The sequence below is a fragment of the Labrus mixtus genome, chromosome 12 (assembly GCF_963584025.1).
Source record: "Labrus mixtus chromosome 12, fLabMix1.1, whole genome shotgun sequence".
NCBI lineage: Eukaryota > Metazoa > Chordata > Actinopteri > Labriformes > Labridae > Labrus > Labrus mixtus.
In genome coordinates, this window is record NC_083623.1 from 13,622,256 (window position 1) to 13,647,164 (window position 24,909).

Here is a 24,909-nt window from a genome sequence, read left to right on the forward strand (position 1 = left end):
TCTACCTCTTTGGCTGTTTCTAGATAGACCAAAGGTTAGGTGAGGACAGCCTTTCTAATATGGCAACGCTTATCTTCTGGCTTCTAAATGCTTCTTCTGAAGCCAATGGGTGACGTTCCCGAGTCAGTGTCCATGTTTTATACAGTACATGGTCAAGACGATGCACAAACAGAGTCATGGCAAACTATATACAGGCAACATGAGATGTAATCACCCTGTCTCTTGGTGATGTTTGCTCACTTACTTTGTGTTTGAGGGCTGGCAGGTTAGTGTATGCTTAAAGTCTTATATTTTGTGTTCTGACAATCAGCCTAATCACTGTCCCAACAGATCACCTAACGGCTATGCCACTGCCTGTGAATAAAGTTACATCCACATTGTCCTATGCATTTCCTGTCAAATGTACCTGGTTCCCTCGAGGTCACCAAAACACCCATGCTGGCTGTTTTTCACACGGATCATCCATCTGACCAGAACAGAAGCCTCCGTGAGAACAGGACCTGTCTGTTTTTCCAGCTGCTTAACATTCTTTTTAGAGGCAGCTACCCAGGACTGTACGGCTTCCACTGTTATCCACTAATGACTGCACCGGCGCGGTTCGCTACTGATGTCTGGAACAACAGTCCTGTAGAGATAAACAGTTTCTTGGATCAAACCGCTGTTCAGTCTCATATGTGGATGTTTCATATCCAAGCACAAAGATTCAAAGCTTTAGAAGGTTTTATTATATCAGCTTGCATAGCACGAGACCTGAAAGTGGTCTAGAATCTTACATTTGCAGACGATTACACATTGACAAATTGAAATGACAGCGAGCAGAGCAGCAGCTTTTTTGAATTGTAAAAAAAAATAAAAAAATCCCATTAAATGACCTTTACCTGCAAAAACATACCCATGTTAAAAGATTTGTTGGTTTGGTTTTTGTTTCGTGGTAAAGGGATAAAGTGAGGTCGTACAGCTGCCTTTCACAGCTGTTCATGAAACAATGGTTGAGTTTTCCTTATAGGTTTGATTTGTTACTTCTTTTTAGCTGGGGAGTGTCTGATTCCAGACTTTTACTTTTTTTGTATAGGCAAGAAGTGCAAATCTGTAGTCTCAATTACAGCTCATGTGATACTCCATTGTGTTAGTAACCGGCTGGATTGGAGGACACTGTGTTGAATAACTACAACAAAAGCACCATGTTTTGTTACTGTGACTGGCGTCAGAGCTGACGCTTGACTCACCTCGACAGCCCAGGAAGTTAATGACAGGCAGATGACTTGTTTTGTTAACACCTGCATGGAAACCTGCAGGGCCTGAATCAGGTAGATGTCTTCTGTTCTCCTATGAGAACATGTCTGATTTTCTCACAAAGGTTGACGAAGACGCAATTAGTTTGGATGCCGTAGCCTAGAATTACGTCAGCGTTTCAAGCCCCCACTGGTTCATACTTAAAAGTTATTCATCTTATATATTATCAATATGACTTGGAGAAAGTTGACCGGGAAGTATGAGACTCAGTAAATGATACGAGTGGCTTGGAAATGTGTGTTATGGCTTTAACATTTGGTATTAGTGTAGTCCTCTCAACAGGAGATTTGAGTTCATGATATCTGACCAGTTAGAAAGTTGCCATGTTGAAGAAAAATATTGATCGATATTAGTAAAGGCTATGTTTCCTATTTGAAATGATTGCTAAACTGTGTAGAGATCAATGAAACCACATAGATTTAGGAATGAAGTTTCATGTCAAATCTTAAAAGACATGAAAAATATAAAGTCTAAAGTGATGCAAAAATAAACCACAGAGCAAGAGTTGTATTAGAGTCAAGACTTATTCAAATCAGTTATTTGGTAAATTCACCTGATCTGACACCAGTGAAATATATATATATATTTTTTACATAATTATAACAGTGAGCCTGCGTAGCATCCCCCCGACAAAAAACAGATTCTTTTCACATTTTCCTTACTTTGGTGATAATTCAGTCCAAACACATCAGTATGTTGCAATGGAGGAATGTTTACTGTTGCTGGATGTTGCAAGTCAGTAATTAGCTGACATGCAGGAGTGATGCTTTTGCTGTAAATCATGTGGGAGTGCCTTGGATTGTTTAGATTAAAATCCTGTGAATATTTGTCAGAGTGCTGGGCTTCTGCATTGAATAAATGCAGTCTTTAACGTTGCATGTGCCAAATATGGTTGAAAGAGCTAAATAAGGAGGAAATTCATTTGCTAAACTAGTCTAATTTCTTTACTATTTCAGTACTCTTGTGACACTTTCTCCACCACCCAACCTTTACACCACCCATGTTTTACACCTTAGCTTTGTTTCCCTCCTGCAGCTCTCCAAACAAGCGCTTTCCAAACAAACCCCAAACAAGTTATCCAAACCCTGTGTAGGGGGGAGGGGGATGAGCTGGGCGGCGGCCATGGCTGGGCTGCATCCTATTAAGACTGGGAGTGTTGAAAAGGGGTGTGGCCTGGAGCCAGTAACATCTGTGCATGTCCCCTCTGCCCCCACAGCCTTCTGCAGAGAAAGGCAGAGAGAAGGAGGTTAGGGAGGGAGTGGATATGCAGAGGGGAAGTTCTCGCCTGCCAGCTGGCTGTTTGCAAGATCTCAGACGGCAGCTCGTGCTGTATGGCGAGTTTATCCTTCTTTTGCAGCAGTGCAACAAGAGAAAAAAACATAGGGATTGACAGCCTCTGGGATTCTAGGTGCTCATAGACAACTGTGAACCTGCGTGGATTACATACCTTTTTTACAGGATATGCTCTGCTGCGTGTGCTCAAGCATCGTTTTTTTCTGTTGACAGTGCAGAAAGCAGGACACTGCAGTGAGTTGAGGATATAAAGGGAATGCTTGGAGGACCACAGAGACGATCTCACTCTTGGACAGGGTAAGACGAGCTCAATGAATCTTTCTGTTTTACCCTGTGTTCAAATGAGCACAGGGAAAAGGGAGTGCAGAAGCAGACTATCTGCTGGTTGGAATGTGTGTGTGTGTGGACTGCATGTGACCGGTAGATAATCAGGGGCTATCAGTGTCTCTCATTATGTGTGTGTGAGGGGAGCTGCTGGTGTATCACTCCCCACGATACAGACTGGATTCCTCACATAGAAACGAAGGTGACTATATCATGTCGGTCTAATTGGGAGGTGTCTGTGTGGAAAACCGTGTTACTGTAGTAACCGGGTGGGGGGAGGGGAGGATGACAGGGTTATCCGACCATGCCCCTGGGCTGATTTGGTGGTGAGAGAGTTGTCCTGTGTATACGGGGAATGCCCCATAATGACAAGGCTGCTCTGTAGATAGGGTGAGGTGGTGGTAGAAATATGTGCAGACAGGCTACAGGCTGATACCTCCCACCGGCTTCGCTCTGTGGTTTGGCAAACGCAGCCCCGTTATCAGTGTCAAGTGAGCATGAGAGACAGAGGATGGCATACTTTTTACCATAAGGGGGGTTGGAGGGTAGATAATCAAGTCCACGAAAAGGAAAGTCACCTTGAGCAGAGAGGTGTCATGTCATTTCCTGTGGCTGCCCATCCTTCTCAGGATCCACTTTCATTTCATCAGCTTCTCTGGAGAGGCTATGTATACACCACATCCCTTGTAAATACCATACATGCAAATGTATAAGCTAGCCTCTGTAACTCTGCAGGATTTCATGGTGCCTCCGACTGATGGCGAGCTAGATTTTACCCGGTAATCCCTGTAATGGTTTTGTCATTTCCTTTTGTCCACTGAATTAGAGAGACAATCCTATTTTCTCCCCTATAAACATCCAGAGCAGATTAAAAAAAGGAGGGTAATGTGCAGTGGAAAGGGGCTTACATTAAATCACCTACCCACCCACCACCCGGCTTGCACCCGACACCCACAGCTCCGGTTACCATAGCAACTGAGGAAGAGGGCAGGGCATTTTAAAGGAGAGGCTGCAGCTAAGGGTAAACTAGAAGAGATTACATCGCTCTCGCTGCCCCATTATTGATGAGAGCTTACTATAGCTACTCAGATATACATTTGTGACTTATATTACAGTGCATGGCGATGGCGCATATGGTAATGTTTACTCTGCTGCTTATAGGTAGATCAATATAAAGGCTCCACAGCTTATATTTCTGTGCTCTTTTTTTTTACGGTTATGGTGCTGATCTTCAGTAGTTGAATGTTTGATGTTGATAGGACTGACATAACCTAGATAACACCAATTTGATGCGAGTCTCTTTTTATTTTCCTTCCTGCTTATAGTAAACGGCTTATTGATTGTCTATTTAAGGGTCTCCAACTGCCACATGTACCTCGTGAACTCTATCAAATGAGAGGAAGTGACCCATCATAGACACTGCTCATGCTCATCAGTTTGATGAGTTTGCTCTTGTGCTTCTGTTTCCTGGAGCGTCAAACGCCACCAACCATTGAAATCATTTATCCAACACATTTTGTGTATCAAGCAAATGATTACAATGTGTCGATGACTTGCAGCAAACTATTAAAGCTATTTAGCCATGACTGTTAGCTTACTTATTAAACCATTGACTCAATACCTTAAGCCAACTATTTAAACTATTTATCCTATTGACTTTTAGCTTTCTATTTCCACACATTATCCACAATCTTAGCTACCTATGCCAGCCATTTATCCATACAAACAGTTGACTGTAGTTTCTACTTATGTGAAAAAAAGTGTCAATATGTAGCATGTAATTTTAGCTTGCTAATGTATTTCAACTTTAGCATAGCATTATTACCCCATCTGCTCACTGTATGATTCTCTTTGCTTCTCTAGCTGTTACAGTATTTAAAATAAAAATAATTCATATAGTAGAAAAGCCAGACTTAGTCTATACGCCAAACTAAAACGTGCATTACAGATTTAGTTTTAAAAGTTAAGCTGCTGTTGTGAAATAGTCGACTTGTTTGCATTTATGCTACGATATCAACATTGTCCTTTTTGGTTCACATTTTTCACACTAATGAAGTATGATAAGAGCTGCTAATGTGTCATGTGCTATTTTTGAACCCAAACTCTTCGTCACTGATTTGGAACGGAGCCAACAATGAAAAAATCTGGGGAAAAAACCCGATCTGGATACTGTTGCACATTTGGGTTGTTTCGCTCTTTGCCCTGAGTCTAACCTCCACTTGAAGGGTTGACCCGGGGAAGAATGCAAACATGTTAGGAGTGGGGGGATGCAGAGTGTCTGCAGAACGAGTTTGACAACCTTGCCTTCAGGACGAGCAGCAGCTTTTAACCTGCTTTTTAATCTCTGTCCTCCCTACATTTCAGCTGCGCACTCCTCAATCCTAAATGCACTTTTTTTTTGTTTTGCTTTGCGCTATTATTGACTCATGTTAGTGAATACCAATGAAATACCCTTTAATAATTTGAACTGTTTAGTGTGTTTGTGTGTGAATGCATTGAATACATTCATTCTTGAAGAGTTGTTTTGTTATCTAATCCATGACCACAGGTTGAGAGATGACCATGAAACATTTTAAGCATCCACTATCTCTTTGATTTAGACATATAGTGTCTCTTCCTGTGCAAAAGTTGTTACTGTAATACACAAGTGTTTAAGTAAACAAACCTATGGTACTGTAGGTCCACCAGTCAAACGGACAATTGTGGCATCTTGTTAGGGGAAGAAAACTGAAGCGTACCATGAATAAGATTGAGCCAATTGAATCTTCTATGAACTGACAATCATCTCCTGATCAGCACTATACCGTGGCCTTGACAGGAAGGATAAACACAGTGCGTTACTCGTGTCAAAGCCTTTATCTTCTGTCTTTGTTTAGTGATCATTTGTGATCGATGAAAACATTGCTGGCCGGTTCAAGACCAGTCTCTCTATCTCTAATCTGATTCACTGCAGATTCACTGTGTCTGTATCTGGATGGAACCAGTGAAGAACACAAGCTTGTGTAACAAGGCAGGATGTGGAAAATAATTAGATTACCTGTCTGTATCACTGATAATAGAATCCTTGCTTTCAGCAAGAGATGTTACTGCAGTGCCTGTGTGTGGGAACAAGTTTATTTTTAGCTTCATGTGATAAGTTGACATATCATAACACTGGAAACAGGCTTGTTTTTAAAATAGAACAACAGAATATTTGGTATTCTTCAAATTTCTCTGTTTGCTGTTTTAATGTAAAGGCTTATTTCTTCTTTTTGTAGCATGTATTAGTGCTTTTTATTTTTAGGTTGTTGCATTGAGCAGCATTAATGGTATTTGGTTAGCAAAGTTGCTTTGTTGCAAATGTATGAACATCAGTGCCACACAGTTATGCCATCTTTTATAAACTGGGGGGAAAAAAAACTACCAAACCAAAAGAATGACATTAAACTTTCACATGACACAAAGTTTTGCTCAACTGTCTGACCTCACAATAACTTTATCACACATCCACTCCCTCTTCTAGAGTCCATAAAGACGTGAATGTAAGCAGGCATGAGACTGTTGAAGAAATATGTCCTTTGTCTGCCTCTGTGCTGTTTTCTCTTTCTCTTTGAGCTCTCTGTGTCCTTCTATGTAAATGCTGTAATGTGAGAGCCACGTGACATTGATGCTCCTGAGGCAATGCTTTTGTCACATCTTGACAAACAGGCTTGTAAAATACATTTCACATTATCACATGGGCATCTAAGTTGAACAGCTCTGCTACTGTACCTGCTGCTTTCATAGTGAGGACTGTTTTGACGGCTCTCTGCTGTCTGACTGCGAGTGATTGATTTTAATCTCCTCTTACCCAGCCAGTCAGCATTTCTGTCATGGCCCACTTTTTTCTGATGTGTGTCCAAGTCTAAATGTGTTTCACAAGAAAATAATTGCCAAAGGCTTCTATTTTCCAGAAACTCCTCACTAAATCAGTTGTTGTATCAGTTCATGTTCTCCAGCAGTGTTGAGAAAAAGAGATTGCTTTGTTACTGTTGAGCATTTTGCGGTTTTGTCAAAACAGTATTAAGTTTCACAGATTTAGCAACCTCTCCGTGTCCAAACACTGATTGATTTTCATCTGGCCAACTCTGAGCTCAGGCTGTGTGTTTTGATGAAAGGACTACCACCAGCCTTCACTGTGTGACTCCTGAGCCTTTTGTTTGCAGCTGTCCAAATTGATCCAAAATAAATTACAAAGTGTGGTGCCCAACAAAGATGGGGGGAGGGGGGGGGGGTTTCCAAAGTCAAAAACCTCTGAAATGAAGCAAAATGTAATCCTAAAAACACAAACTGGGTCCCCTGTGGATTTAATACAAGTCCACCTATAGCGAAATGCCTTTCAGATTTATATCAGTGAGAAGGACATTTAATTTCATTGCAGTGCAGTGGAATAGAACTAAGCAGTATCTTCAATGATGATGAGTTGCTTTGCGTTGAAAATACTGCAGTCTGATCCACCCCAAATCCTAAATCAGAAAAGAAGATTAAACTTGCGTGCACCAAATGTCTCTGTGGTCTGCCTGAAACACATCTGGAGCTAAACTCTGTGCAACACAAGCAGCCGGTTAACAACAGTCAAATATTTTTCATTTGTATTCTCAATTTCAAAAATACTGAAACAGCACATAGAATAAGGTCTGTGGCTGTGGATTTGTCAGGTGCTGTGTGCTGTTTCTGGATTGAGGAGGCTATTATCTAATGATGATTATAACAGTTGTTGGCACTTTATTCATCCCATTTGCTGTGACAAATTTCATTGTAATTTCTTCACTCAGCAATAAGGTCAGGGCCAGAAATGTCCCTGGAGCAGGGAGGAAGCCTGTGTCTTCCTCAAGGACATCTGAAAAAGGTAGACTACTTCTAATTATAGTTCTTGAGCCCCCAGGGGGAACATATTTCAGGTCTTTTGAAACAATCCGAGGTGAGGCAACACTGCTGCCCAATAGGAGGTTCTTGCATGGGTTTTCATTACTGCTCTAATATTCACAAAAATCTCACGTAGGGTTTCTGTGACGCTCATCTATTTCAAATACTTCTGCACTGTAACTCATTGATTTGATCACAAAACAAGGCTGCTGTGACTGATGATCACGAAAGCCATGGCAACTGTACGTTGATATGAAAAATTAAAAGATCACCTCAGTGCTAGAGGTAGCTGAGAGATGCCAGCTGGTGCCGAAGAAGGTATTTCACACATCTGTTTTCAATACACTACTGTCCACTGTGCTCTTCCTCTAAGGTTGCATTCCTCCTTCAAGTGAGGCAGGTTTGAGCTGAAAAACATCAGCTCTAAGTTGACAGGGGTGACACCGTTGGGTTGTCTTTAGTTCAAGGACATTATAAAATGATTTGAACTCTACAGTTTTGCATCAGCATGTTCATGACATTCCTATCCTGATGTTAGCTTGAACAGCGGAGAAGGCTAAAAGTCATGAGTCAAGTTGGCAGAGAGGACATCAGAGAAAAGGAAAGGACTAGGCCTTGGCAAAGCCCAAGTAAGACACCTGGAAGAAAAGTCTCAGCTCATCCTTGAGTTCGTCCTCTCTGTTCTTCATTCCCCTCCGCACATGTTCAGTAACGTGAGCGTATCTCTTTGTTTAACTTGAGATGCTTCTGTCTTTCCTCCAGCTGACCTGACACTTTCTTCAGGTTTAACGGAGAGAACCTCTCAGGCGGGAACCATGCACAAGCTCACCCTCACTTTGCAAATACAAGGATTGTTTTTTTTTTTTTTTTTTTACAGTCTGGACTGATGCCAGGTCATCTGACAAACCACATGGTCCCGAAAACAAAAAGGCTATCCAAGGATAGAAATCTCTCATAGACAAAGAGATGAGTGTTTGTGCGAAAATGTGTAGGCGGGTTTAATTATTGGATGTGTATAAATGACCGAGTACAAAAGAATCTGCCTCGTACTATAATCAGCAGCCTACTCAAGTTATGATGTTTCTCTAGTATAGTACAAGAGTTGATTTACATCAATACCAATGGAATCTGTAGCTGTTAAACACAGTATGAACATCCACCTCTCGACTGTTAACACTGCGGTTCAGTGTAGTTGTACATGTCTGATTTTGGATTTGCGGTAGTCTTTGTTGTTCCTCAGTTAAAGCAGGTGACAGAGTCATGTGTTATGGGTGTTGCTTAGGGTCACAGCGCTCACCTGGCTACGAGAGGAATGTCCTCTTGTTCCAACAAGCCTTTGTAATGTTGGGAACCTTGACCGTCTGACAGAAAACGTCCTGCGGCGAATGTCAGAGCACTCAGGTCTTGCAGGTCAATTATACAGAGTCTGAGCTGTGACACGGTCTGCATGTTCAAACCTTAGATGCCCCCTTTTTTTTTTTGCCCCTTGTCTCATCGCTGCGTACCACCCTCCACCCCCTCCCAGCATGCCTGAGTCGTGGCACATCAACAGGTTTCTGGCTGGATGAAGACCAACGCTGTCCCAATACGGCTCACAAGTTTATACAAAGTTTACAGCTAATGGAAAAGAAGGGACGTTTTGTGGACTATTATGGTCAAAGGGGTTTGAATTGCTTCTTCCCTTCATGCTAGAATAGATGGCGAGGGTGAGGTACAGCAGCTGCTGCAGAGGCTTCTGGTAGTCTGTTTGGAAAAGTCAAGGATGTGTCAAAATAAATACACTATTAAGTGTGTTAGTAAGAGTGGGCTGCTGTGTACTTTATCCCACGTATGGCCTCAGGGACCGTGTGTGTGTGTGTGTGTGTGTGTGTGTGTGTGTGTGTGTGTGTGTGTGTGTGTGTGTGTGTGTGTGTGTGTGTGTGTGTGTGTGTGTGTGTGTGTGTGTGTGTGTGTGTGTGTGTGTGTGTGTGTGTGTGTGTGTGTGTGTGTGTGTGTGTGTGTGTGTGTGTGTGTGTGTGTGTGTGTGTGTGTGTGTGTGTGTGTGTGTGTGTGTGTGTGTGTGTGTGTGTGTGTGTGTGTGTGTGTGTGTGTGTGTGTGTGTGTGTGTGTGTGTGTGTGTGTGTGTGTGTGTGTGTGTGTGTGTGTGTGTGTGTGTGTGTGTGTGTGTGTGTGTGTGTGTGTGTGTGTGTGTGTGTGTGTGTGTGTGTAGCCCACTGTAGCTTTCTTAACATATGGCATCTGCAATCTTTATTTAGAAAACTGTAAATATTAGATTTGTCTTTCCAGTTGTTTCTTGTGTGTTGGCCACCAGGAGACACAAGTATAATTTGGAGTTAAGTCTAGTGTGTTGATAAATTTGTTGTTGTATCAAATCATTAGAAACACCTGTAGAGTTCCTGGTATATAAATTGGTATTAATTATAACTTGTATTTTAGTACTGGTATATACTGGTATATTATTGCTGTAAAGTTTTTGAGTATGTTCCTTACCGAGCATATTAAGCAGACACATTTATAGAAGTATTTGGGGGAAAATCAGGGCTGAAATATATTTAAATAATATGACAGATTGGTGGTTTCTCTTCTTTGTTCGATTTATATAGGTACTTCACAAACTTGATTTTTTTTATTCAAAGACAAAGGGGATGTAGAAAATGTCGTAACTCTTTCTTTTGAAAGAGATTACTGTTCATATCGTTATAGGAACAAATAGAGACCCTCAGCCTTAAACTACTGTGACGTTTTTGACCTGTCTGGGTTGAATTATTGTGCATCACACTTTATCGGGTGAATTCTTTCTGGCTGAAGCCTCTGACTTAAAAGGGAATTACCAGAAAAGGTCACAAGGTTTTGGTTCTGTAAAGCGAGCTGCAGGTCACCAAGAACAGACGCTCAGACATTCCTGCAGGTCAGTGCAGCCTCTGTGGTTATGATACTTGGCCTCACAGTGTCAAGCACAGCAGGGAGGGAGACTGTCGAGCTGTTTTTCTGACATGCTGAAAACTGTATCCTTACAGATATCTGGACGCAGCCATCTTTCCTAGACAGACCAAAAAGAGGTCTCGTGTAATTAATGTCATTTTTACTGCTTTGAGTCCAGCCAGCTGGTCCAAGAGGGACTCACAACAGTTCTTCACTCAGTTTGTTGTACGAATCAGAAGTTTGTAACATATCAACCATTTTTTGGGGTTTTCTTTCTTAAAATTCAAGGTTTAACCTTGATGGCCAGGTTTTAAAAATGTAGCAACTCAGTAATCTGTCATTCTGAAGATAACTAGAAAAATTAATTCTCAAGGTACAAATCTATCTCATCACAGGTCCAAATACTTTTTAGCCAGAATACAAAAGGGCTGCATAAATAATCAAGTGGGGGCACCGGTGCCCGGGTGGGTGGTCGGTTGACCTGTGGCTTCTTTCCCGCATGTCTTTCCCCACTCTCTCTCTCTCTCTCTCTCTGGATATCTCACTCTGTCCGCTGTCCTGTCCCTCTAATGGAAAGCCCAAAAATAAATATGAAATGAATAAATAAATGAAACAAGGGCCAGTGTTGTCAAATTTCTTGGCCATCCATCCAGTTTTGAGATATTTCACTCCAAACTACATACAGTATATCAAACTGATGATGGCACCTGACAAAGTCAGAGGGAAACGTTATTATTGCATCATTCGGGGGAAACATTTGTGGCACTTTGTTAAGTTGAGAACCACTGCTCTAAAGCATGTTGAAATCTATTTTAAAGACTGTTTTTGGGACTCACTGGAGCTGCACCTGGCAGGATAAGACTCTCTGTAATGTGCTCAACCCTCTTCTTCAACGCTGTTCATTTTTGACAGCTGATCTTCATGTATTTTTATCTGTGATAAAGAGGCAGGGCAGATGAGGCAACAGTACAGCACACATAGCTGACATTGCTGGTAAAACTGCAGCTGCTAGGGATCGAAACAACTGTATAATCATGTCTGCTTAGTCAGAGAGTCTGGGAGAGAGAGTTCAGTGATTATTATCAAGATGATCGTAGCAGTGTGTGTTTGAGGTTGACGTAGACTCCATGTAAATCTCACCTGTCATTTGAACAACAGACACACCACATGATGACTTTACAAGAAGGCCTGTTTCTGCTCTTTACACACAGGTCTTCAAACCAACAAATACCACACACCTCTAACAGAGGTCATTGTAAACACACCCCTCTAATCACTGCTCGTAGAGTCTTTAGTGTTAAGCCTGATGTTGAAAAGGAAGGAGGGGAGATAAAAGAGACCTGAATACACTAATCTTGACTAAGTGTGGTCTCCATTTCAGATTTCACACGCTCACAGGGCCTTGTTGTGTAAACACTGTGATTGATTCTTTCTTTGACTAAACTCACTGACATGCTGATATGTACTTTCCTTAAATGATGACACAATTTCATTATCGTAACCACGGGGACAGGGTTAGGTCTTAAATGTGGAAAACACAAAGACTTCATAGGTTGTTTTTGGAGGCTGCTAATGCGTTCCCGCCATAATAACATGACCGAGCCAGTTTCAAGTGTTTCTAATGGACCATGTTGTTTTCTGTTATTAATCTATCTCAGGGAGAATCAAGTGTCTGCTATTGATTTTGGGAAGTGGATAAGACTCCCCTTCCTCACTGTGAGTCGAGATCTGGTTTTGTGTTGAAAACTCATCAAGTCTCTTCTTCATCTCCACAGTAATCTCTGACGGAGGCCAAACTCTGAGGTGGAGGAGGCTGTAAAGAGGCCCTGAAGGAGCCTCCCACCCTCCCTACCCGACCAGCCAGACGCATTGGACAGCCATGGCTCCTCGGAAACGTGGCGGTGGCAACCGGGGTGGAGGCCTCTCCTTCATCTTCTGCTGTTTTAACAGCAATGATCACCCGGAGATCACCTACAGGCTGCGTGAGGACTTTGCCCTGCAGGCCATGGAGCCATCACTGCCGATGCCAGGGTACGATGAGCTGGACGACATGTTCTCTGAGTTGGTGGTAAGACATTAACTTTCTTTTTCTTCTTGAGGGGAATTAGAAGTTTTAACGCTTCAGAAGACACCTTTAATTACTGTTACAGAAAATAGCTGTAATAATGATGCAAAATATCAGTTCAGATGTTTTTTTTAATGCCAGGACAAAGCCTTCAATTCCAGAATTTACTTTTAATGTATGCCTGATATTCCTCTGTGCCCTAAAATGCCCTGTTGTCTTAAAAAAACGACTGAACACAAACTACTGCAATGGAAGATTTCGTTTTTATTTAGAGCTTGGGCACTTTCTTAATTTTTGAGTTAAACCCATTTTCACCATGTTGCTTATTCAAATAACTTATACTGCACCAAATAGGTATATATAATAGTCCCCTGGGTTTGTGTCTGAGGGCCATGGACAATCTGGAAACTCCATAAAGCATTTAGAGATGGACTTCCCCTGTTTTGGAGCTCCAGTCTTTTTTGGGCCTCGAACAACAAAAATGAAGCCTTGTCCTTAATGAAACCCTTGTTTAACCATTTCTCTGTTATTCTGTCATCCAATTTAGCAAATGATATCTATTTAAGAGGATCCACATTATCATAATCACAACCGTTTCTTCTAGTTGTGACATGTTAATGATTGAGTTTTATGTAACTAGAGCATCATTGCTCTTTCTCATTATCTCAAACTTTGGACTTGTTCTAGTGATTTCTCATAAAGTTTAGTATGTGAAGACAAGTCTTTGTTTTTTTTGTACGATAATCCATCATTGAAAACCCCAGGATATCTAAAAGCGTTTAACTCAGACACTGTCCTTAAAGTGTTAACATTTTCTATCCTCATTCATACTTCAACATTCACAAACAAGCCATCACTTCCTCCCACTTTACACTATGCTTTGTGTAACAGGGCCACACTGTCGTTCTTTTCTCTGTCTTATTGTCACTTCTAATTTGTCGTGCCCTCCTCCCTCTCCTGCCCCATTTTCCTGTCCCGCGGTTGCCACAGTAATCTAAGCATGACATTTTTGCACATCAATAGAACTCATTCAGGGACTCTCAGTGTTTCGGCCCTGCTCCATCTGCTAATTGCTTGTTTTTGTCTACCACCCTTTATGAAGACATAATTGAGTAAGTTGAGTGTGACTACAAGGAGGCTTTTCAGTTGCTCTGTTTACCGCAAGAAAAACAGCCACGTGCTTTTCTTTTCTCCCGATTGGAGCCACCATGTGCGTGTAAAATTGGAACGAGCCTGCTGGAAAAAAAAAAAAGTTGTGGAAATAGTTTGGGCCACCTGCTCTGTTACGATCAATTACACCCGACCTTTGACCTGGAGATTCATTTTTAAAGTTTCCAAAACCTGTAAGTGGAGTTAAAGCTTCTTTTCCCATCGTACATTCAGAGAGACAAAGCATCTTTTACTCACTGGTAACAGAGCCTTAAGAAAAGATCTGTTACAGAGCATGCTGGTACTCTTTACGATCTAAAGGATCAATAAAAAAAATACAACCGATTTCGCCTTTTCCAGTTCGGTTGCTCACTAGCAAGCATGGGGACCTAATTAATGACATCAATCAATAATCCACACAACTATTTCAGGACATTTGAGCATGGCACATATTGATCCAGAGTGTTTGGTCACTAAAGCAAAAACAAACATCCCAGAAGACAGTATGCATGATGAGTTGCTGCTCTTTAAATGTCGCCTTCACTCAGGTTGGTAAATCACATGATCTCCATTTCTTGCTAAAATAGCTCCTTAGAATGAATCAACCTTTTGTTTGTGCGGCTGTATTGTCACCATGACTAAATTGCTTAAAGGCCTTCACATGACTTTGACTATTTTTCTCACATGAAGCTCATTAGACATCAAAGAGGGGATTATCCCAACAAATACACTGTTAATTTTGTGCCCAACAGTCCTGAACTGCTGTGATGTAAAAAGCTGATATCCTAATTAACTTTAATTTTCGTCCTCCTGACATATTGAAGCTAAAATGAAAACACCCGGAGAGGGCTGAAAGTCTTTCTGGTATTTAGACAAACACTTCCCAGCAGCACCCTTTGTGTGCCTCTGTGAAATATATCAGTGATATATTGGGGCGCATGTTGTCTCCAGATGTTTGTTACCACATGTTAGGCAGACAGGCCACGCCTTATCTTCTTCCCTCCATTACTCACACGTCTAAAGTCTGTGAGATTTGTGATCTCATTCAGAGTCTTATTGAATTTCAGACAAAAGCATCCGGTGATGTCCCACTGATATGAAGAGATTTAGCACAAACAGATCTTGAATGGAGAGCAGAGCTGTGATGCAACTTCCCAGTGCACATGATGTTTTTGTTTTGGGGGGGGGGGACACAATATTGACAACATTGATGGTTTGATAGCTTGTGCAGCTTGTTAGAGAGCTGATCTTCTCCATTCAGTCATATATACAGGACTGTGAAGAACATAGAATTCCTTCTTACCACCGCTTCCTCACATTTTGTGCAATTTTTTTCCTATCTCTGCAGGATGAGCTCGACCTTACAGAGAAGCACAGGGAGGCCATGTTCGCTCTGCCCGCAGAAAAGAAATGGCAGATCTACTGCAGCAAAAAGAAGGTATAAGACTCTCACTGTGCATGTTGTCAAACTCTTCATCATCCCCCACACGCTTGCTGCCTACAGGACTGGCTGCTCTTGAATAATATCTGCAGATATCCAAGCTGCCAAGTTTGTGTAACCTCTCCTCACCTGAAGCTGTGCACTTTCAAACACGGAGACCTCAGAGCCCTGCCTTTATGTATCTCTGCTCACAACAGGCTCTAGCATGATTGTGTTTTCCAAGTAATGGATCAGAGGAATGCAGGTGTTTTTTTTCCATTTGGGACATCAGGTGTGTCAACTTCCCATTAAATGGAGAACATACTAATTAAAATGAAGGTCATAATATGTCTTACACAATGCCTTCAGCATGCAATCTCAACATTTTTCCCAGGGTTTCAACAAAGTATTGCAAGTCTAGGAAGGGGAGGAATAGGCCTTCATTTGCACTGTTTCCATAAAAAGGTGGTTTTTTTTTACACTATTGGGTGTTTGATGTAGATAGTCAATGATTTATGATGAATTATTTTCAATATTTGAAATGGAAGGATCCAGTTGTCATAATTGTTTGTAAAACCAAACACAGACTTGAGATGGATTGATTTGGATGTAATGTATAAAGGCTTGTGGATTATTTAGCTTAAGGTTTATTGAAACCGCTTTTATAGTGCTTTCATTGAACTTTGTAAAAACTGTACAAACCCTGTGTGCCTCAAAGGATTAGTGAAGTTTTTTTATTGTTAAGATGTGTTATTAATTTGCATCCATTAGATGGGCTACAGTAAAAGGCTGATTGAAAAGGAGACAGGTAGAGATAAGGGGTAAAGATGATGACTCAAAAACTAACATCAGTATCACATTGTCAGCATTTTAAACCCTATTTTCCATCAGCATATCCCAGTGAAGGATACGATGTGCACTCTCCTTCTTGCTAAGCCATTATTTATTTTCTTGATCAGGTTCTGTAAATGTTCTTACAGCTGATTCCTTCCTCCATGTTTTTCCGCCTGATTCCTTATTCATAACAGTGCTTTCAAGAGCATGTTTTAAAATGCTAAGACCTCTGCACCGGACCTCCCACACCTCATGGTATTATTAATATCAACAACATTTTGGCAAGAGAGACTCTTTCAATGCTCTTGCCTGAATAGATCAGAGGAACATTGTAGAAACAAACTTTAACTTTACACCCAGCCTGTGTAACTGCGAAACTATCTGCATTCATTAGTATATACAGAACAGTATGTAATGTGAGCTGTGGCATTGTTCTGTTAAACATAATATACATATATCACCTAATCATTTCAAACAAAGCACTAGCACCACAAGAAGTTCTTTCATGTGTCTGTGCAGTTACTTTCCTTATAATGACACAATCATTCTGTACAGCCTGTTCCAATGAGGATCATTCATTTACATGAATGTTACATAATGTGGATGTTAAATAGTGATGAAGAGGGAGAATAACAAAGCTAAATCCAGCCTAAGCATAAGATCAGTGAGTGTTAGGAATTATGATGTAATAAAATAATGTAGTAACATGTTTCATTGGACTGGGAAGAGTGTAAGGTCCACACTCTTCCCAGTCCAATGAAACATGTTACTACATTATTTTATTACATCATAATTAACGGTTGTATACCGTTTAGTTTCTGCTTTTAAGGTTTTAAAACACCTGTCCCATCAAGGCTTTTGTGTAGCCACAACATACTCCACCACTCTGTGACAGTGTCATATTTCATTATGCCTTCTCTCTTTGATAGAAGTGCTGTCAGCCATTCCTTCTTTCCCTCCTCTGCATGCAGGAAAACTCAGACGCCTGCACTAGCTTAGATCATATATAGTTGAACTTTGCTGCGACGTATTCATTGTTGTGCAGGATATCCTCTCCTGAATGATCTACTGGCAGACCGTACAAGTTTATTCATGTTTTCCTAAATCCGGTTACAAACTTGAGATCGGAAGTGTGTCGGTCCATTGTGATGAATGGGCCAGTTTGCCAGTCACCAAAGGGTCTGCAACATGGCTGCAGACAGGCGAGTGTGTAAGGGATTTTGCTAAAACATTTATTTATTGTTTGACCTTTATTTATTTAGAAAGAAAACAAATCTATGAGTTATCACAGTGAACAAAGTTTCAGACAAACAACTAGCAGCCATATTTACAAACAGAATGTATCAAAATACATGAAATAACAAGTGCCTAAAAGTCATTTGGCATTAGCTTAAAAACATCCAATGAGAGCAGCTCGTTAAGTTCCAGCTAACTGGGATAGCTTTAAGTGAAAGCTTATGAACTCTAATGTGCTTAACTATTCCTTTAAAGATTTGTATGTTGGTCAATAACGTGTATTTAGGGCAAATGCAGAAGTAATACATTTGTATTATGAGTTAATAAATACGATAAGAGGCTTTTAAAGCTAGACCCGAGACACAAATAACTGTTCCTCGTTGGTCAAGAACTGACTTTGAGTAAGTGTTGATACCCTTATGGCATGTGAGTGACGGAGAGTGAACAGTAAAAAACAAAACATCACTCTGCATGTGCTCATTTCTACCGTGTCCTGACTAATGACCTCATTTGGAGAACCCTCACAAGGCCTCTGACTCTGTTTAGCTTCCTTGGGTTATTTCAGATTCCGTTAGAGGATGGAGGAGATTTTTGATACATCCAGATCTTTATGCTGCATCGACCTGCACAGGGGGGTGAAAAGGAGAGACAGAAAGACATCAATATTGCTGACTCGGCAGCAGGCTCTGGCCCCAACCCAGACAGATACTGCCTCAGGATCTGAGCTCAGAAGGGAAGTGTGTGTGTGTGTGTGTGTGTGTGTGTGTGTGTGTGTGTGTGTGTGTGTGTGTGTGTGTGTGTGTGTGTGTGTGTGTGTGTGTGTGTGTGTGTGTGTGTGTGTGTGTGTGTGTGTGTGTGTGTGTGTGTGTGTGTGTGTGTGTGTGTGTGTGTGTGTGTGTGTGTGTGTGTGTGTGTGTGTGTGTGTGTGTGTGTGTGTGTGTGTGTGTGTGTGTGTGTGTGTGTGTGTGTGTGTGTGTGTGTGTGTGTGTGTGTGTGTGTGTGTGTGTGTGTGTGTGTGTGTGTGTGTGTGTGTGTGTGTGTGTGTGTGTGTGTGTGTGTGTGTGTGTGTGTGTGTGTGTGTGTGTGTGTGTGTGTGTGTGTGTGTGTGCGCGGAAAAGAGGCAAAGGAAGCAGTTGGTTGTCCAAGGCAAACAGGAAGGCTTCACTTCACAGGTGCAGCTTTTGTGTGTGAGCTGGATAAGGGCTGATAAGAAGGAATGTAGGGTTATTATTATTATTATCAGTGTGTCCAGAAAGAAAATACAATAATATTATACCATGAAATTAAACTCCTACTTCAACCAATAATATTATTTAATGCTAACATAACTAATGATAAAATAAAAAGACTTCTTAAAGGGGCAAATGCTTCTAGTCTCTTACATTTTGCCTACAGGCAGTCAGACGTGAGCTTGCATGATGAGTACTACTGATGTGGTTGGGTGCTCTCACAGACAAGGTTGTGTTGTGGGTTTGTTTAAATGACAGATTCTTTTTTTTTCTGATTTATAATCAACTATTGTAAATTTGTTGAAATGAATGTCCAAACCCGTTGTTATCATACATCTGGCAACGCAGGTCATTTTTAGGCCACACTGAGCCCTCGTCATGCCGGGCCAGGAGGAGATAAGTTAGTCAAAGCAGCAAAGCTTGAGCTGTTTGGTTTGGCCAGTCACCTGCTCTGATGAAATCATGCTGCACAGAATCAATCTTCTTCCTCCTTCTGGTCAGCCCTCATCTGGTTACAACATCTGCCAAAAAAAGAAGATTTACAGAGCCGGTTGTTAGCAGAGATTTTGCTGTTAGGTTTCAGATTTTACCCTGAATAAATCCTTTAATTTGTGAGCAGACAGAGCTATATCTTAACTTCTCTTTATAGTCTTTTTTACCCCTGAATCAAGACATTCATTCCTGTTTCCAAAAATTGTCTTTGATCTTGACTTTGTCAAATGTGGGAAAAAAGGAACTCCCAGAAATACACCCATGAATTTCCTCTGTGATCACGACCCTAAATAAACTAGAGACATCTCTGTGTTTGAAGAGTGCTGACTCTTCAGTTGAAAAATGAACTCTTTAAGATGCTAAAGGAAGTGGTCCCACCTCTGCTCCACTAATGGACTGAACCTTTTCCAGCACCCGCCCGGCCAACCTGGCACTGGCCTTGAGTGGAACAGCGGGATCAGACCGATCTGTCACTGCACGATCCCCGCAGAACAGCCAAGAACTGCAGTTTCTGCCCGAGTAGCCAAGGCCCTGCAGGCCACCTTATTACGTGACGCCCAATTAGTTTCTGATGGTCACAGTTCGCTTACACTTAATGGAGCGGGGGCTAAAATGAAAACCGGGGGAACTTAAATGTACAAGCCAAGTTCATGGTCAAGTCATTTTCTCCTCTGTGCCTTCCCTTGAGTTAGAAAATTAAATGTCTCCCAGTTACTTTATTTGTACTCGTAATACAAACGTTCCTGTCCAGAGATTAATCTCATCATAAACTAGAGAATGTCCTTAATCCACAGTTTTCAGATTCATTTGCTAATCTCTCAAGATTTTCTCAAGCAGCTGTGCTCTCCTTTTTCGGCACTTCTCATCCCCTCCTGAAACACAGCGACGGTGAATTGGGCCGGATAACTGTGTCGCCCTACTTTGGAGTTCCTGCTCCATTTTCGGCTCACAGCTATTTATGCCCCAAACCTTCTGTTCCACGTGTGTTTGTCATTGTTTGTGTGTCTCAAAGCTTATCCTTCTGGAAAAATGAATGAATCAAGTTTTCCACTTGGTTTATAGTTCAACTTTGATGTATTCAAACATGTGGCACTGTCCAAATATTAACTTTTGACCACCACGTGACTCTCTGAAATGTTTCTAACAAGGACCACGTTCTTATGTAAGACGTTTTAATAATCCCAGTTAACCCTTTACAAACTGTGCATAAACTGGTCATTAACTCATCTTGTGTTCCCTTTATTTCATTGTGTGGATTCCTACATAGTGTTATACTGTATAACGTCAATCATTCTCTGATTTTCTCTGTTTTTCAGGAACAAGAAGAAAACAAAAGTGCAACCAGTTGGCCAGAGTACTACATTGATCAGCTCAATTCAATGGCAGCTGTAAGTCATACCTTTAAACTTCATTTTTTACATGGTCACAAAATAGTCCCTTTTATAAATAAAACATCTCTTTACAACTTCAAACTTAATGAAGCTAGTAGTAGTAATCCAAAAAATGGCACAATTATTTTCAAGTGTAAACTTGAAAAATCTTTTATTTTTTCCGTTGAATTGTAACTCAGAAGCAGATCTTTATTATGTGTTATCTTCTGTTGAACAGAGAAAGACGCTCCTCGCACTGGAGAAAGAGGACGAGGAGGAGAGAAACAAAACCATAGAGAGCTTGAAGACCGCTCTGAGGACACAACCCATGAGGTGGATACGAGCCTCATCTCTCTCTGTCTCATCTCTTTCTATATCTTCTTTCTGTCCTTTGCGTTAAATGCCACCTGTCATCCTTTCATTGGCCTCCTCTAACCTCTGTCTGTCAATCATTTGAGTCGCTCTCAACACTATGTAAATGAGTCCTTTAAGAATGAAATGGCGATGAAGGGCACTGCAGTGTTGGTAAATTAAAAAAAAAAAAAATTCTCAAGAGATGCAGAAGAGAGACTTAACAAGTGGCATATACAGTTCACACAAATACTTATCCATTGCAAGTGAAACTACAGATTTACTGCTGGACATAAAAATTATATTTCATTTTAAAACAAACTTCTAAGATGATTTCTCTGTGCCTGCTCTTCTTTCAGGTTCGTTACTCGTTTTATCGACCTGGACGGCTTGACATGCATCCTGAACTTCCTGAAGAGCATGGACTACGAGACCACAGAGTCGCAGATCCACACGTCTCTGATTGGCTGCATCAAAGCTCTCATGAACAACTCACAGGGCCGCGCCCACGTCCTCTCTCACTCTGAGAGCATCAACATCATCGCTCAAAGCCTGGCCACAGAGAACATCAAGACCAAAGTTGCTGTGTTGGAGATCATGGGTGCTGTGTGTCTGGTCCCTGGTGGACACAAAAAGATCCTGGAGGCCATGCTGCATTACCAACGCTTCGCCTGCGAGAGGACGAGATTTCAGGTGAGGGCAGGTCAAGGACAAAGCTGTGGTTTTAAATCTCCTGCAGGTAGATGGAAGTCATTAAAAAGCAACAGTGTGTGAAGATACTTTAACACCTGTAATAACCCTGTCATCCCTCAGACACTAATAAACGATTTGGACCGGAGTACAGGGCGATACAGAGATGAGGTCAACCTGAAAACAGCTATCATGTCCTTTATTAACGCTGTCCTGAGTCAAGGGGCCGGAGAGGTGAGTTATATAAACGACACTTTTTTTTTGCTTCCTTTCAAACCAGAAGGTCTTTGAAAAACATTGTTCACATCTTTTTTTCTATTTATTTTCCCAAATACAGACAAGTTTGGAATTCCGCATCCACCTCCGATATGAGTTTCTAATGCTGGGGATCCAACCTGTGATCGATAAGCTACGTTCTCATGAAAACTCTACATTAGACAGGTGAGATGGAGCACAAGAGAATTCACCTGCTCTAGAGTGGGACCAACCAAAGTGTGTTTATCAGCTCAAAGACATGAAATCAAAGCTCTTAGTGTTTGGGTAAGATAACATGTTTCTGGTTCTTACCCAGAAAACTCTTATCACCCCAAAAACCTGTCAAATATTCAAGGGTGCTTTCACACCGGGAAATTTTGGAGAATTTATTCCAGAACAGAGGGCGTTTGCGCCTTTGGCCCTGATTGTTTGGAAATATGTGAACATCATCAGCAATCACACTCTGATGTGGAAACAAAATAAGTGAGACGAGATCCTCCAAAAGAGGTGGTCTCGGCTCGCTGCCAATCGAACCCTGCAGAAACTGTATAAGCAGTAGTAATAGTAGTAGTAGTTTCTAGCAATAGCAGTAGTAGTAGTTGTTGTAGTTACTGTAGGCTAATAAAAGGTGCAGTAATACAGCTTCCTCCATCCAATTCAACATCAGCACAACATCACAGTACTTTCTTAAAAAGCCCATCTCTTTCATGAGATGCCCCTCTATTTTTGTAAGTGGTGTCCAACATTTGACAAATTTGCTCATAATTTGGCGTCTTGTTCACCTCCACAGTCGGAAAAGTAGGCTGTGACCTAATGATATAAAGAAGGCCCGGTTGTTGTGTTTTGGCCTGAACATAAAACAACTAAAGGGAAAAATGCAACAATGTTTCATTTTTTCATCTAAATCGGAAACAAAACGAGCTATAGGTGTGAAAGCACGCTCAATCTTTTCAGCTAATGTCAATCACATCAGATCTGATTGATCAGGATCTGTCTTAGAGATTAGGTATCAGACTGAATACTTCTTTGTTAAACTTTTTACAAGATTCCGCTCTAATCCTCTCTGTTTCTCTCAGGCATTTGGACTATTTTGAGATGCTGCGAAACGACGATGAGCTGGCTTTGTCAAAGCGTTTTGAGTCGGTAAGGGAAAAAAAACATGGTTTTCAAACATTATTTACTAAATATTTGTAACTGTAAAACATTAAGTAGCAGATATTCACAGGGAGGTTGTTTTACTCTCCTCTTCTTCTTCCAGGTACATATAGACACCAAGAGTGCCAGCCAAGTTTTTGATCTCATCCGTAAGAAGATGAACCACACTGATGCATACCCGCACTTTATGTCCGTCCTGCATCACTGTCTCCTCATGCCACGTGAGTCTTTTCTTCAGTTTATTCGTTACTGGGCTGCAAACTACTGAGGAAAATGTGTTCAATTAAAAGACGCTGGTGATCAATGAGTCTCAAAATAAAGTAGTAGTAAAACTGCCACATAGGCCCCCCCAACAGAAATAGCTGGACCCCTGAAAGGCCAAGTGAATGGGCCCTCAACAAATGTCATTTCATTGAATATCAGTACATGCCTGTTGGATCAGTGGTGTTAGTCCTAGCCTCCTGGCTGACATTTGCGTCCTCTGTCTGGCTCTGTTTAGCTTTTGGAGCTTACTAAAAATACATTTGCTTACATGTTATTGTCTGGATCAAATGCCGTAGCCTGCTTTCTTTCTGCAAGAAAGTGCAAGTCCTTGCATGGCTATACCCAGCCCAAGATTACTTACTAATAACTGTTAAGTTCAATGGGCTCTCCCACAACTTTAATGTTACAGAACAGGGTTCATACCGTTTTAAAAATATGGGATTTACATTTTGAAACAGGCAACAATGAATAAAACGTCTTTCTTTGTTGTGTTCATAAATAATGGTGAGTATTTAGGTTTCAAAAAATTATTATGATTGCTTAAATTTTTGGGTGGACATTGTTTTACCTATCTCTAATGGGCCCCTGATAGCTTTCCCCCATTTCCCCCCTTATGGAAGGCCTTAATACTCAGTACATCTGTGCATCCTTGTTTCTGGTCTAATAGACAAAGACTCGAAGCCAGAGACTGTTGTTGGCCAACACACAATGCTGCGCATGATTAGCGTTAGCCAGCTTTCACACGGCAATTTACTTGACAATATAGAGGCACCATACTACAGCAGTAACGTTAATTCAAGGCTCATCTTCCTCTTTCAGTGTCTTTTCAACGAGACCCTCAGTTACTCCTTGAAAGCATTAAGAGTGTAATTAAAACTTCAGACACAAAAAGATGTGTTCCAGTTATCCACAAGGAGACTAGTGTGGGCTGATGATCGCACCTCTTTAGGAGGAGGAGGAATTAAATAGTATAACTGATTGTGACATTATGCCTAACATCTCTCAAATACCCTGTAAAAGAGTAACAATAAGATACCATTATGTCCACAGGGGAGCCACAGTCGACACAAACTGAGCTTTAAACAACCACTGTGCATTCTGTTTTTCTTCTGCTGTCACAAAAAATACTAATGAGGATACAAATCTTTATTCCATGTGTTTATCCAACCTCTCTCCTCAGACAAGAGGAGCGGTAACACGGTGCAGTACTGGCTGCTGTTGGATCGTATCGTCCAGCAGATGGTTTTGCAGACTGACAAAGGTCACGACCCGGACGTCACACCACTGGAGAATTTTAACGTGAAGAACGTAGTCCGGATGTGAGTCCTCCCTGCCCCCCCCCCACACAATGCTCAGACTGACACATGATGAATAAGTACACGGAACAGATTACACAGCCTCTTCATTGAAGGATTGAGAACTGTGTTTGTGTTTCCTGAAAGATAAAAGGCCATGTGCTAAACAGTGTTTAGCCCAAAAATAGTCTTTCAGAAAAAAAAACCCTGTAACTTGAGTTATTCATGTTGAAACTGTGTTTGATTATCTGTGTGGCTCTTTGTGCAGGCTGGTGAATGAAAATGAGGTCAAACAGTGGAAAGAGCAGGCAGAGAAGATGAGGAAAGGTTTGTATATTTTTAAATAAGAGTCCTGTGATTAAGTGATCCATGATTAAGTCTAGTAAAT

The 24,909-nt window shown here is 41.2% G+C and overlaps 1 protein-coding gene across 7 annotated transcripts in view; it reads left to right on the forward strand.

The window, feature by feature from the left end:
• Window positions 1-24,909, forward strand: part of LOC132985006 (disheveled-associated activator of morphogenesis 1-like) — a 44,964-nt gene that overhangs the window by 12,537 nt on the left and 7,518 nt on the right. For 2 of the 7 annotated variants that reach the window (XM_061052111.1, XM_061052113.1), the window contains exons 1-12: window positions 2,522-2,883; window positions 12,492-12,784; window positions 15,279-15,368; window positions 20,458-20,529; window positions 20,750-20,844; window positions 21,222-21,555; window positions 21,676-21,786; window positions 21,890-21,993; window positions 22,884-22,950; window positions 23,066-23,183; window positions 24,407-24,545; window positions 24,790-24,848. In XM_061052111.1, the coding sequence (XP_060908094.1) occupies window positions 12,596-12,784; window positions 15,279-15,368; window positions 20,458-20,529; window positions 20,750-20,844; window positions 21,222-21,555; window positions 21,676-21,786; window positions 21,890-21,993; window positions 22,884-22,950; window positions 23,066-23,183; window positions 24,407-24,545; window positions 24,790-24,848 (1,378 nt within the window). In that variant the 5' untranslated portion in view covers window positions 2,522-2,883; window positions 12,492-12,595. Of the gene's footprint in view, window positions 1-2,521; window positions 2,884-12,491; window positions 12,785-15,278; window positions 15,369-20,457; window positions 20,530-20,749; window positions 20,845-21,221; window positions 21,556-21,675; window positions 21,787-21,889; window positions 21,994-22,883; window positions 22,951-23,065; window positions 23,184-24,406; window positions 24,546-24,789; window positions 24,849-24,909 lie in introns of those variants that run through there. The other 5 variants (XM_061052107.1, XM_061052112.1, XM_061052108.1 and 2 more) reach the window with 4 other exon arrangements.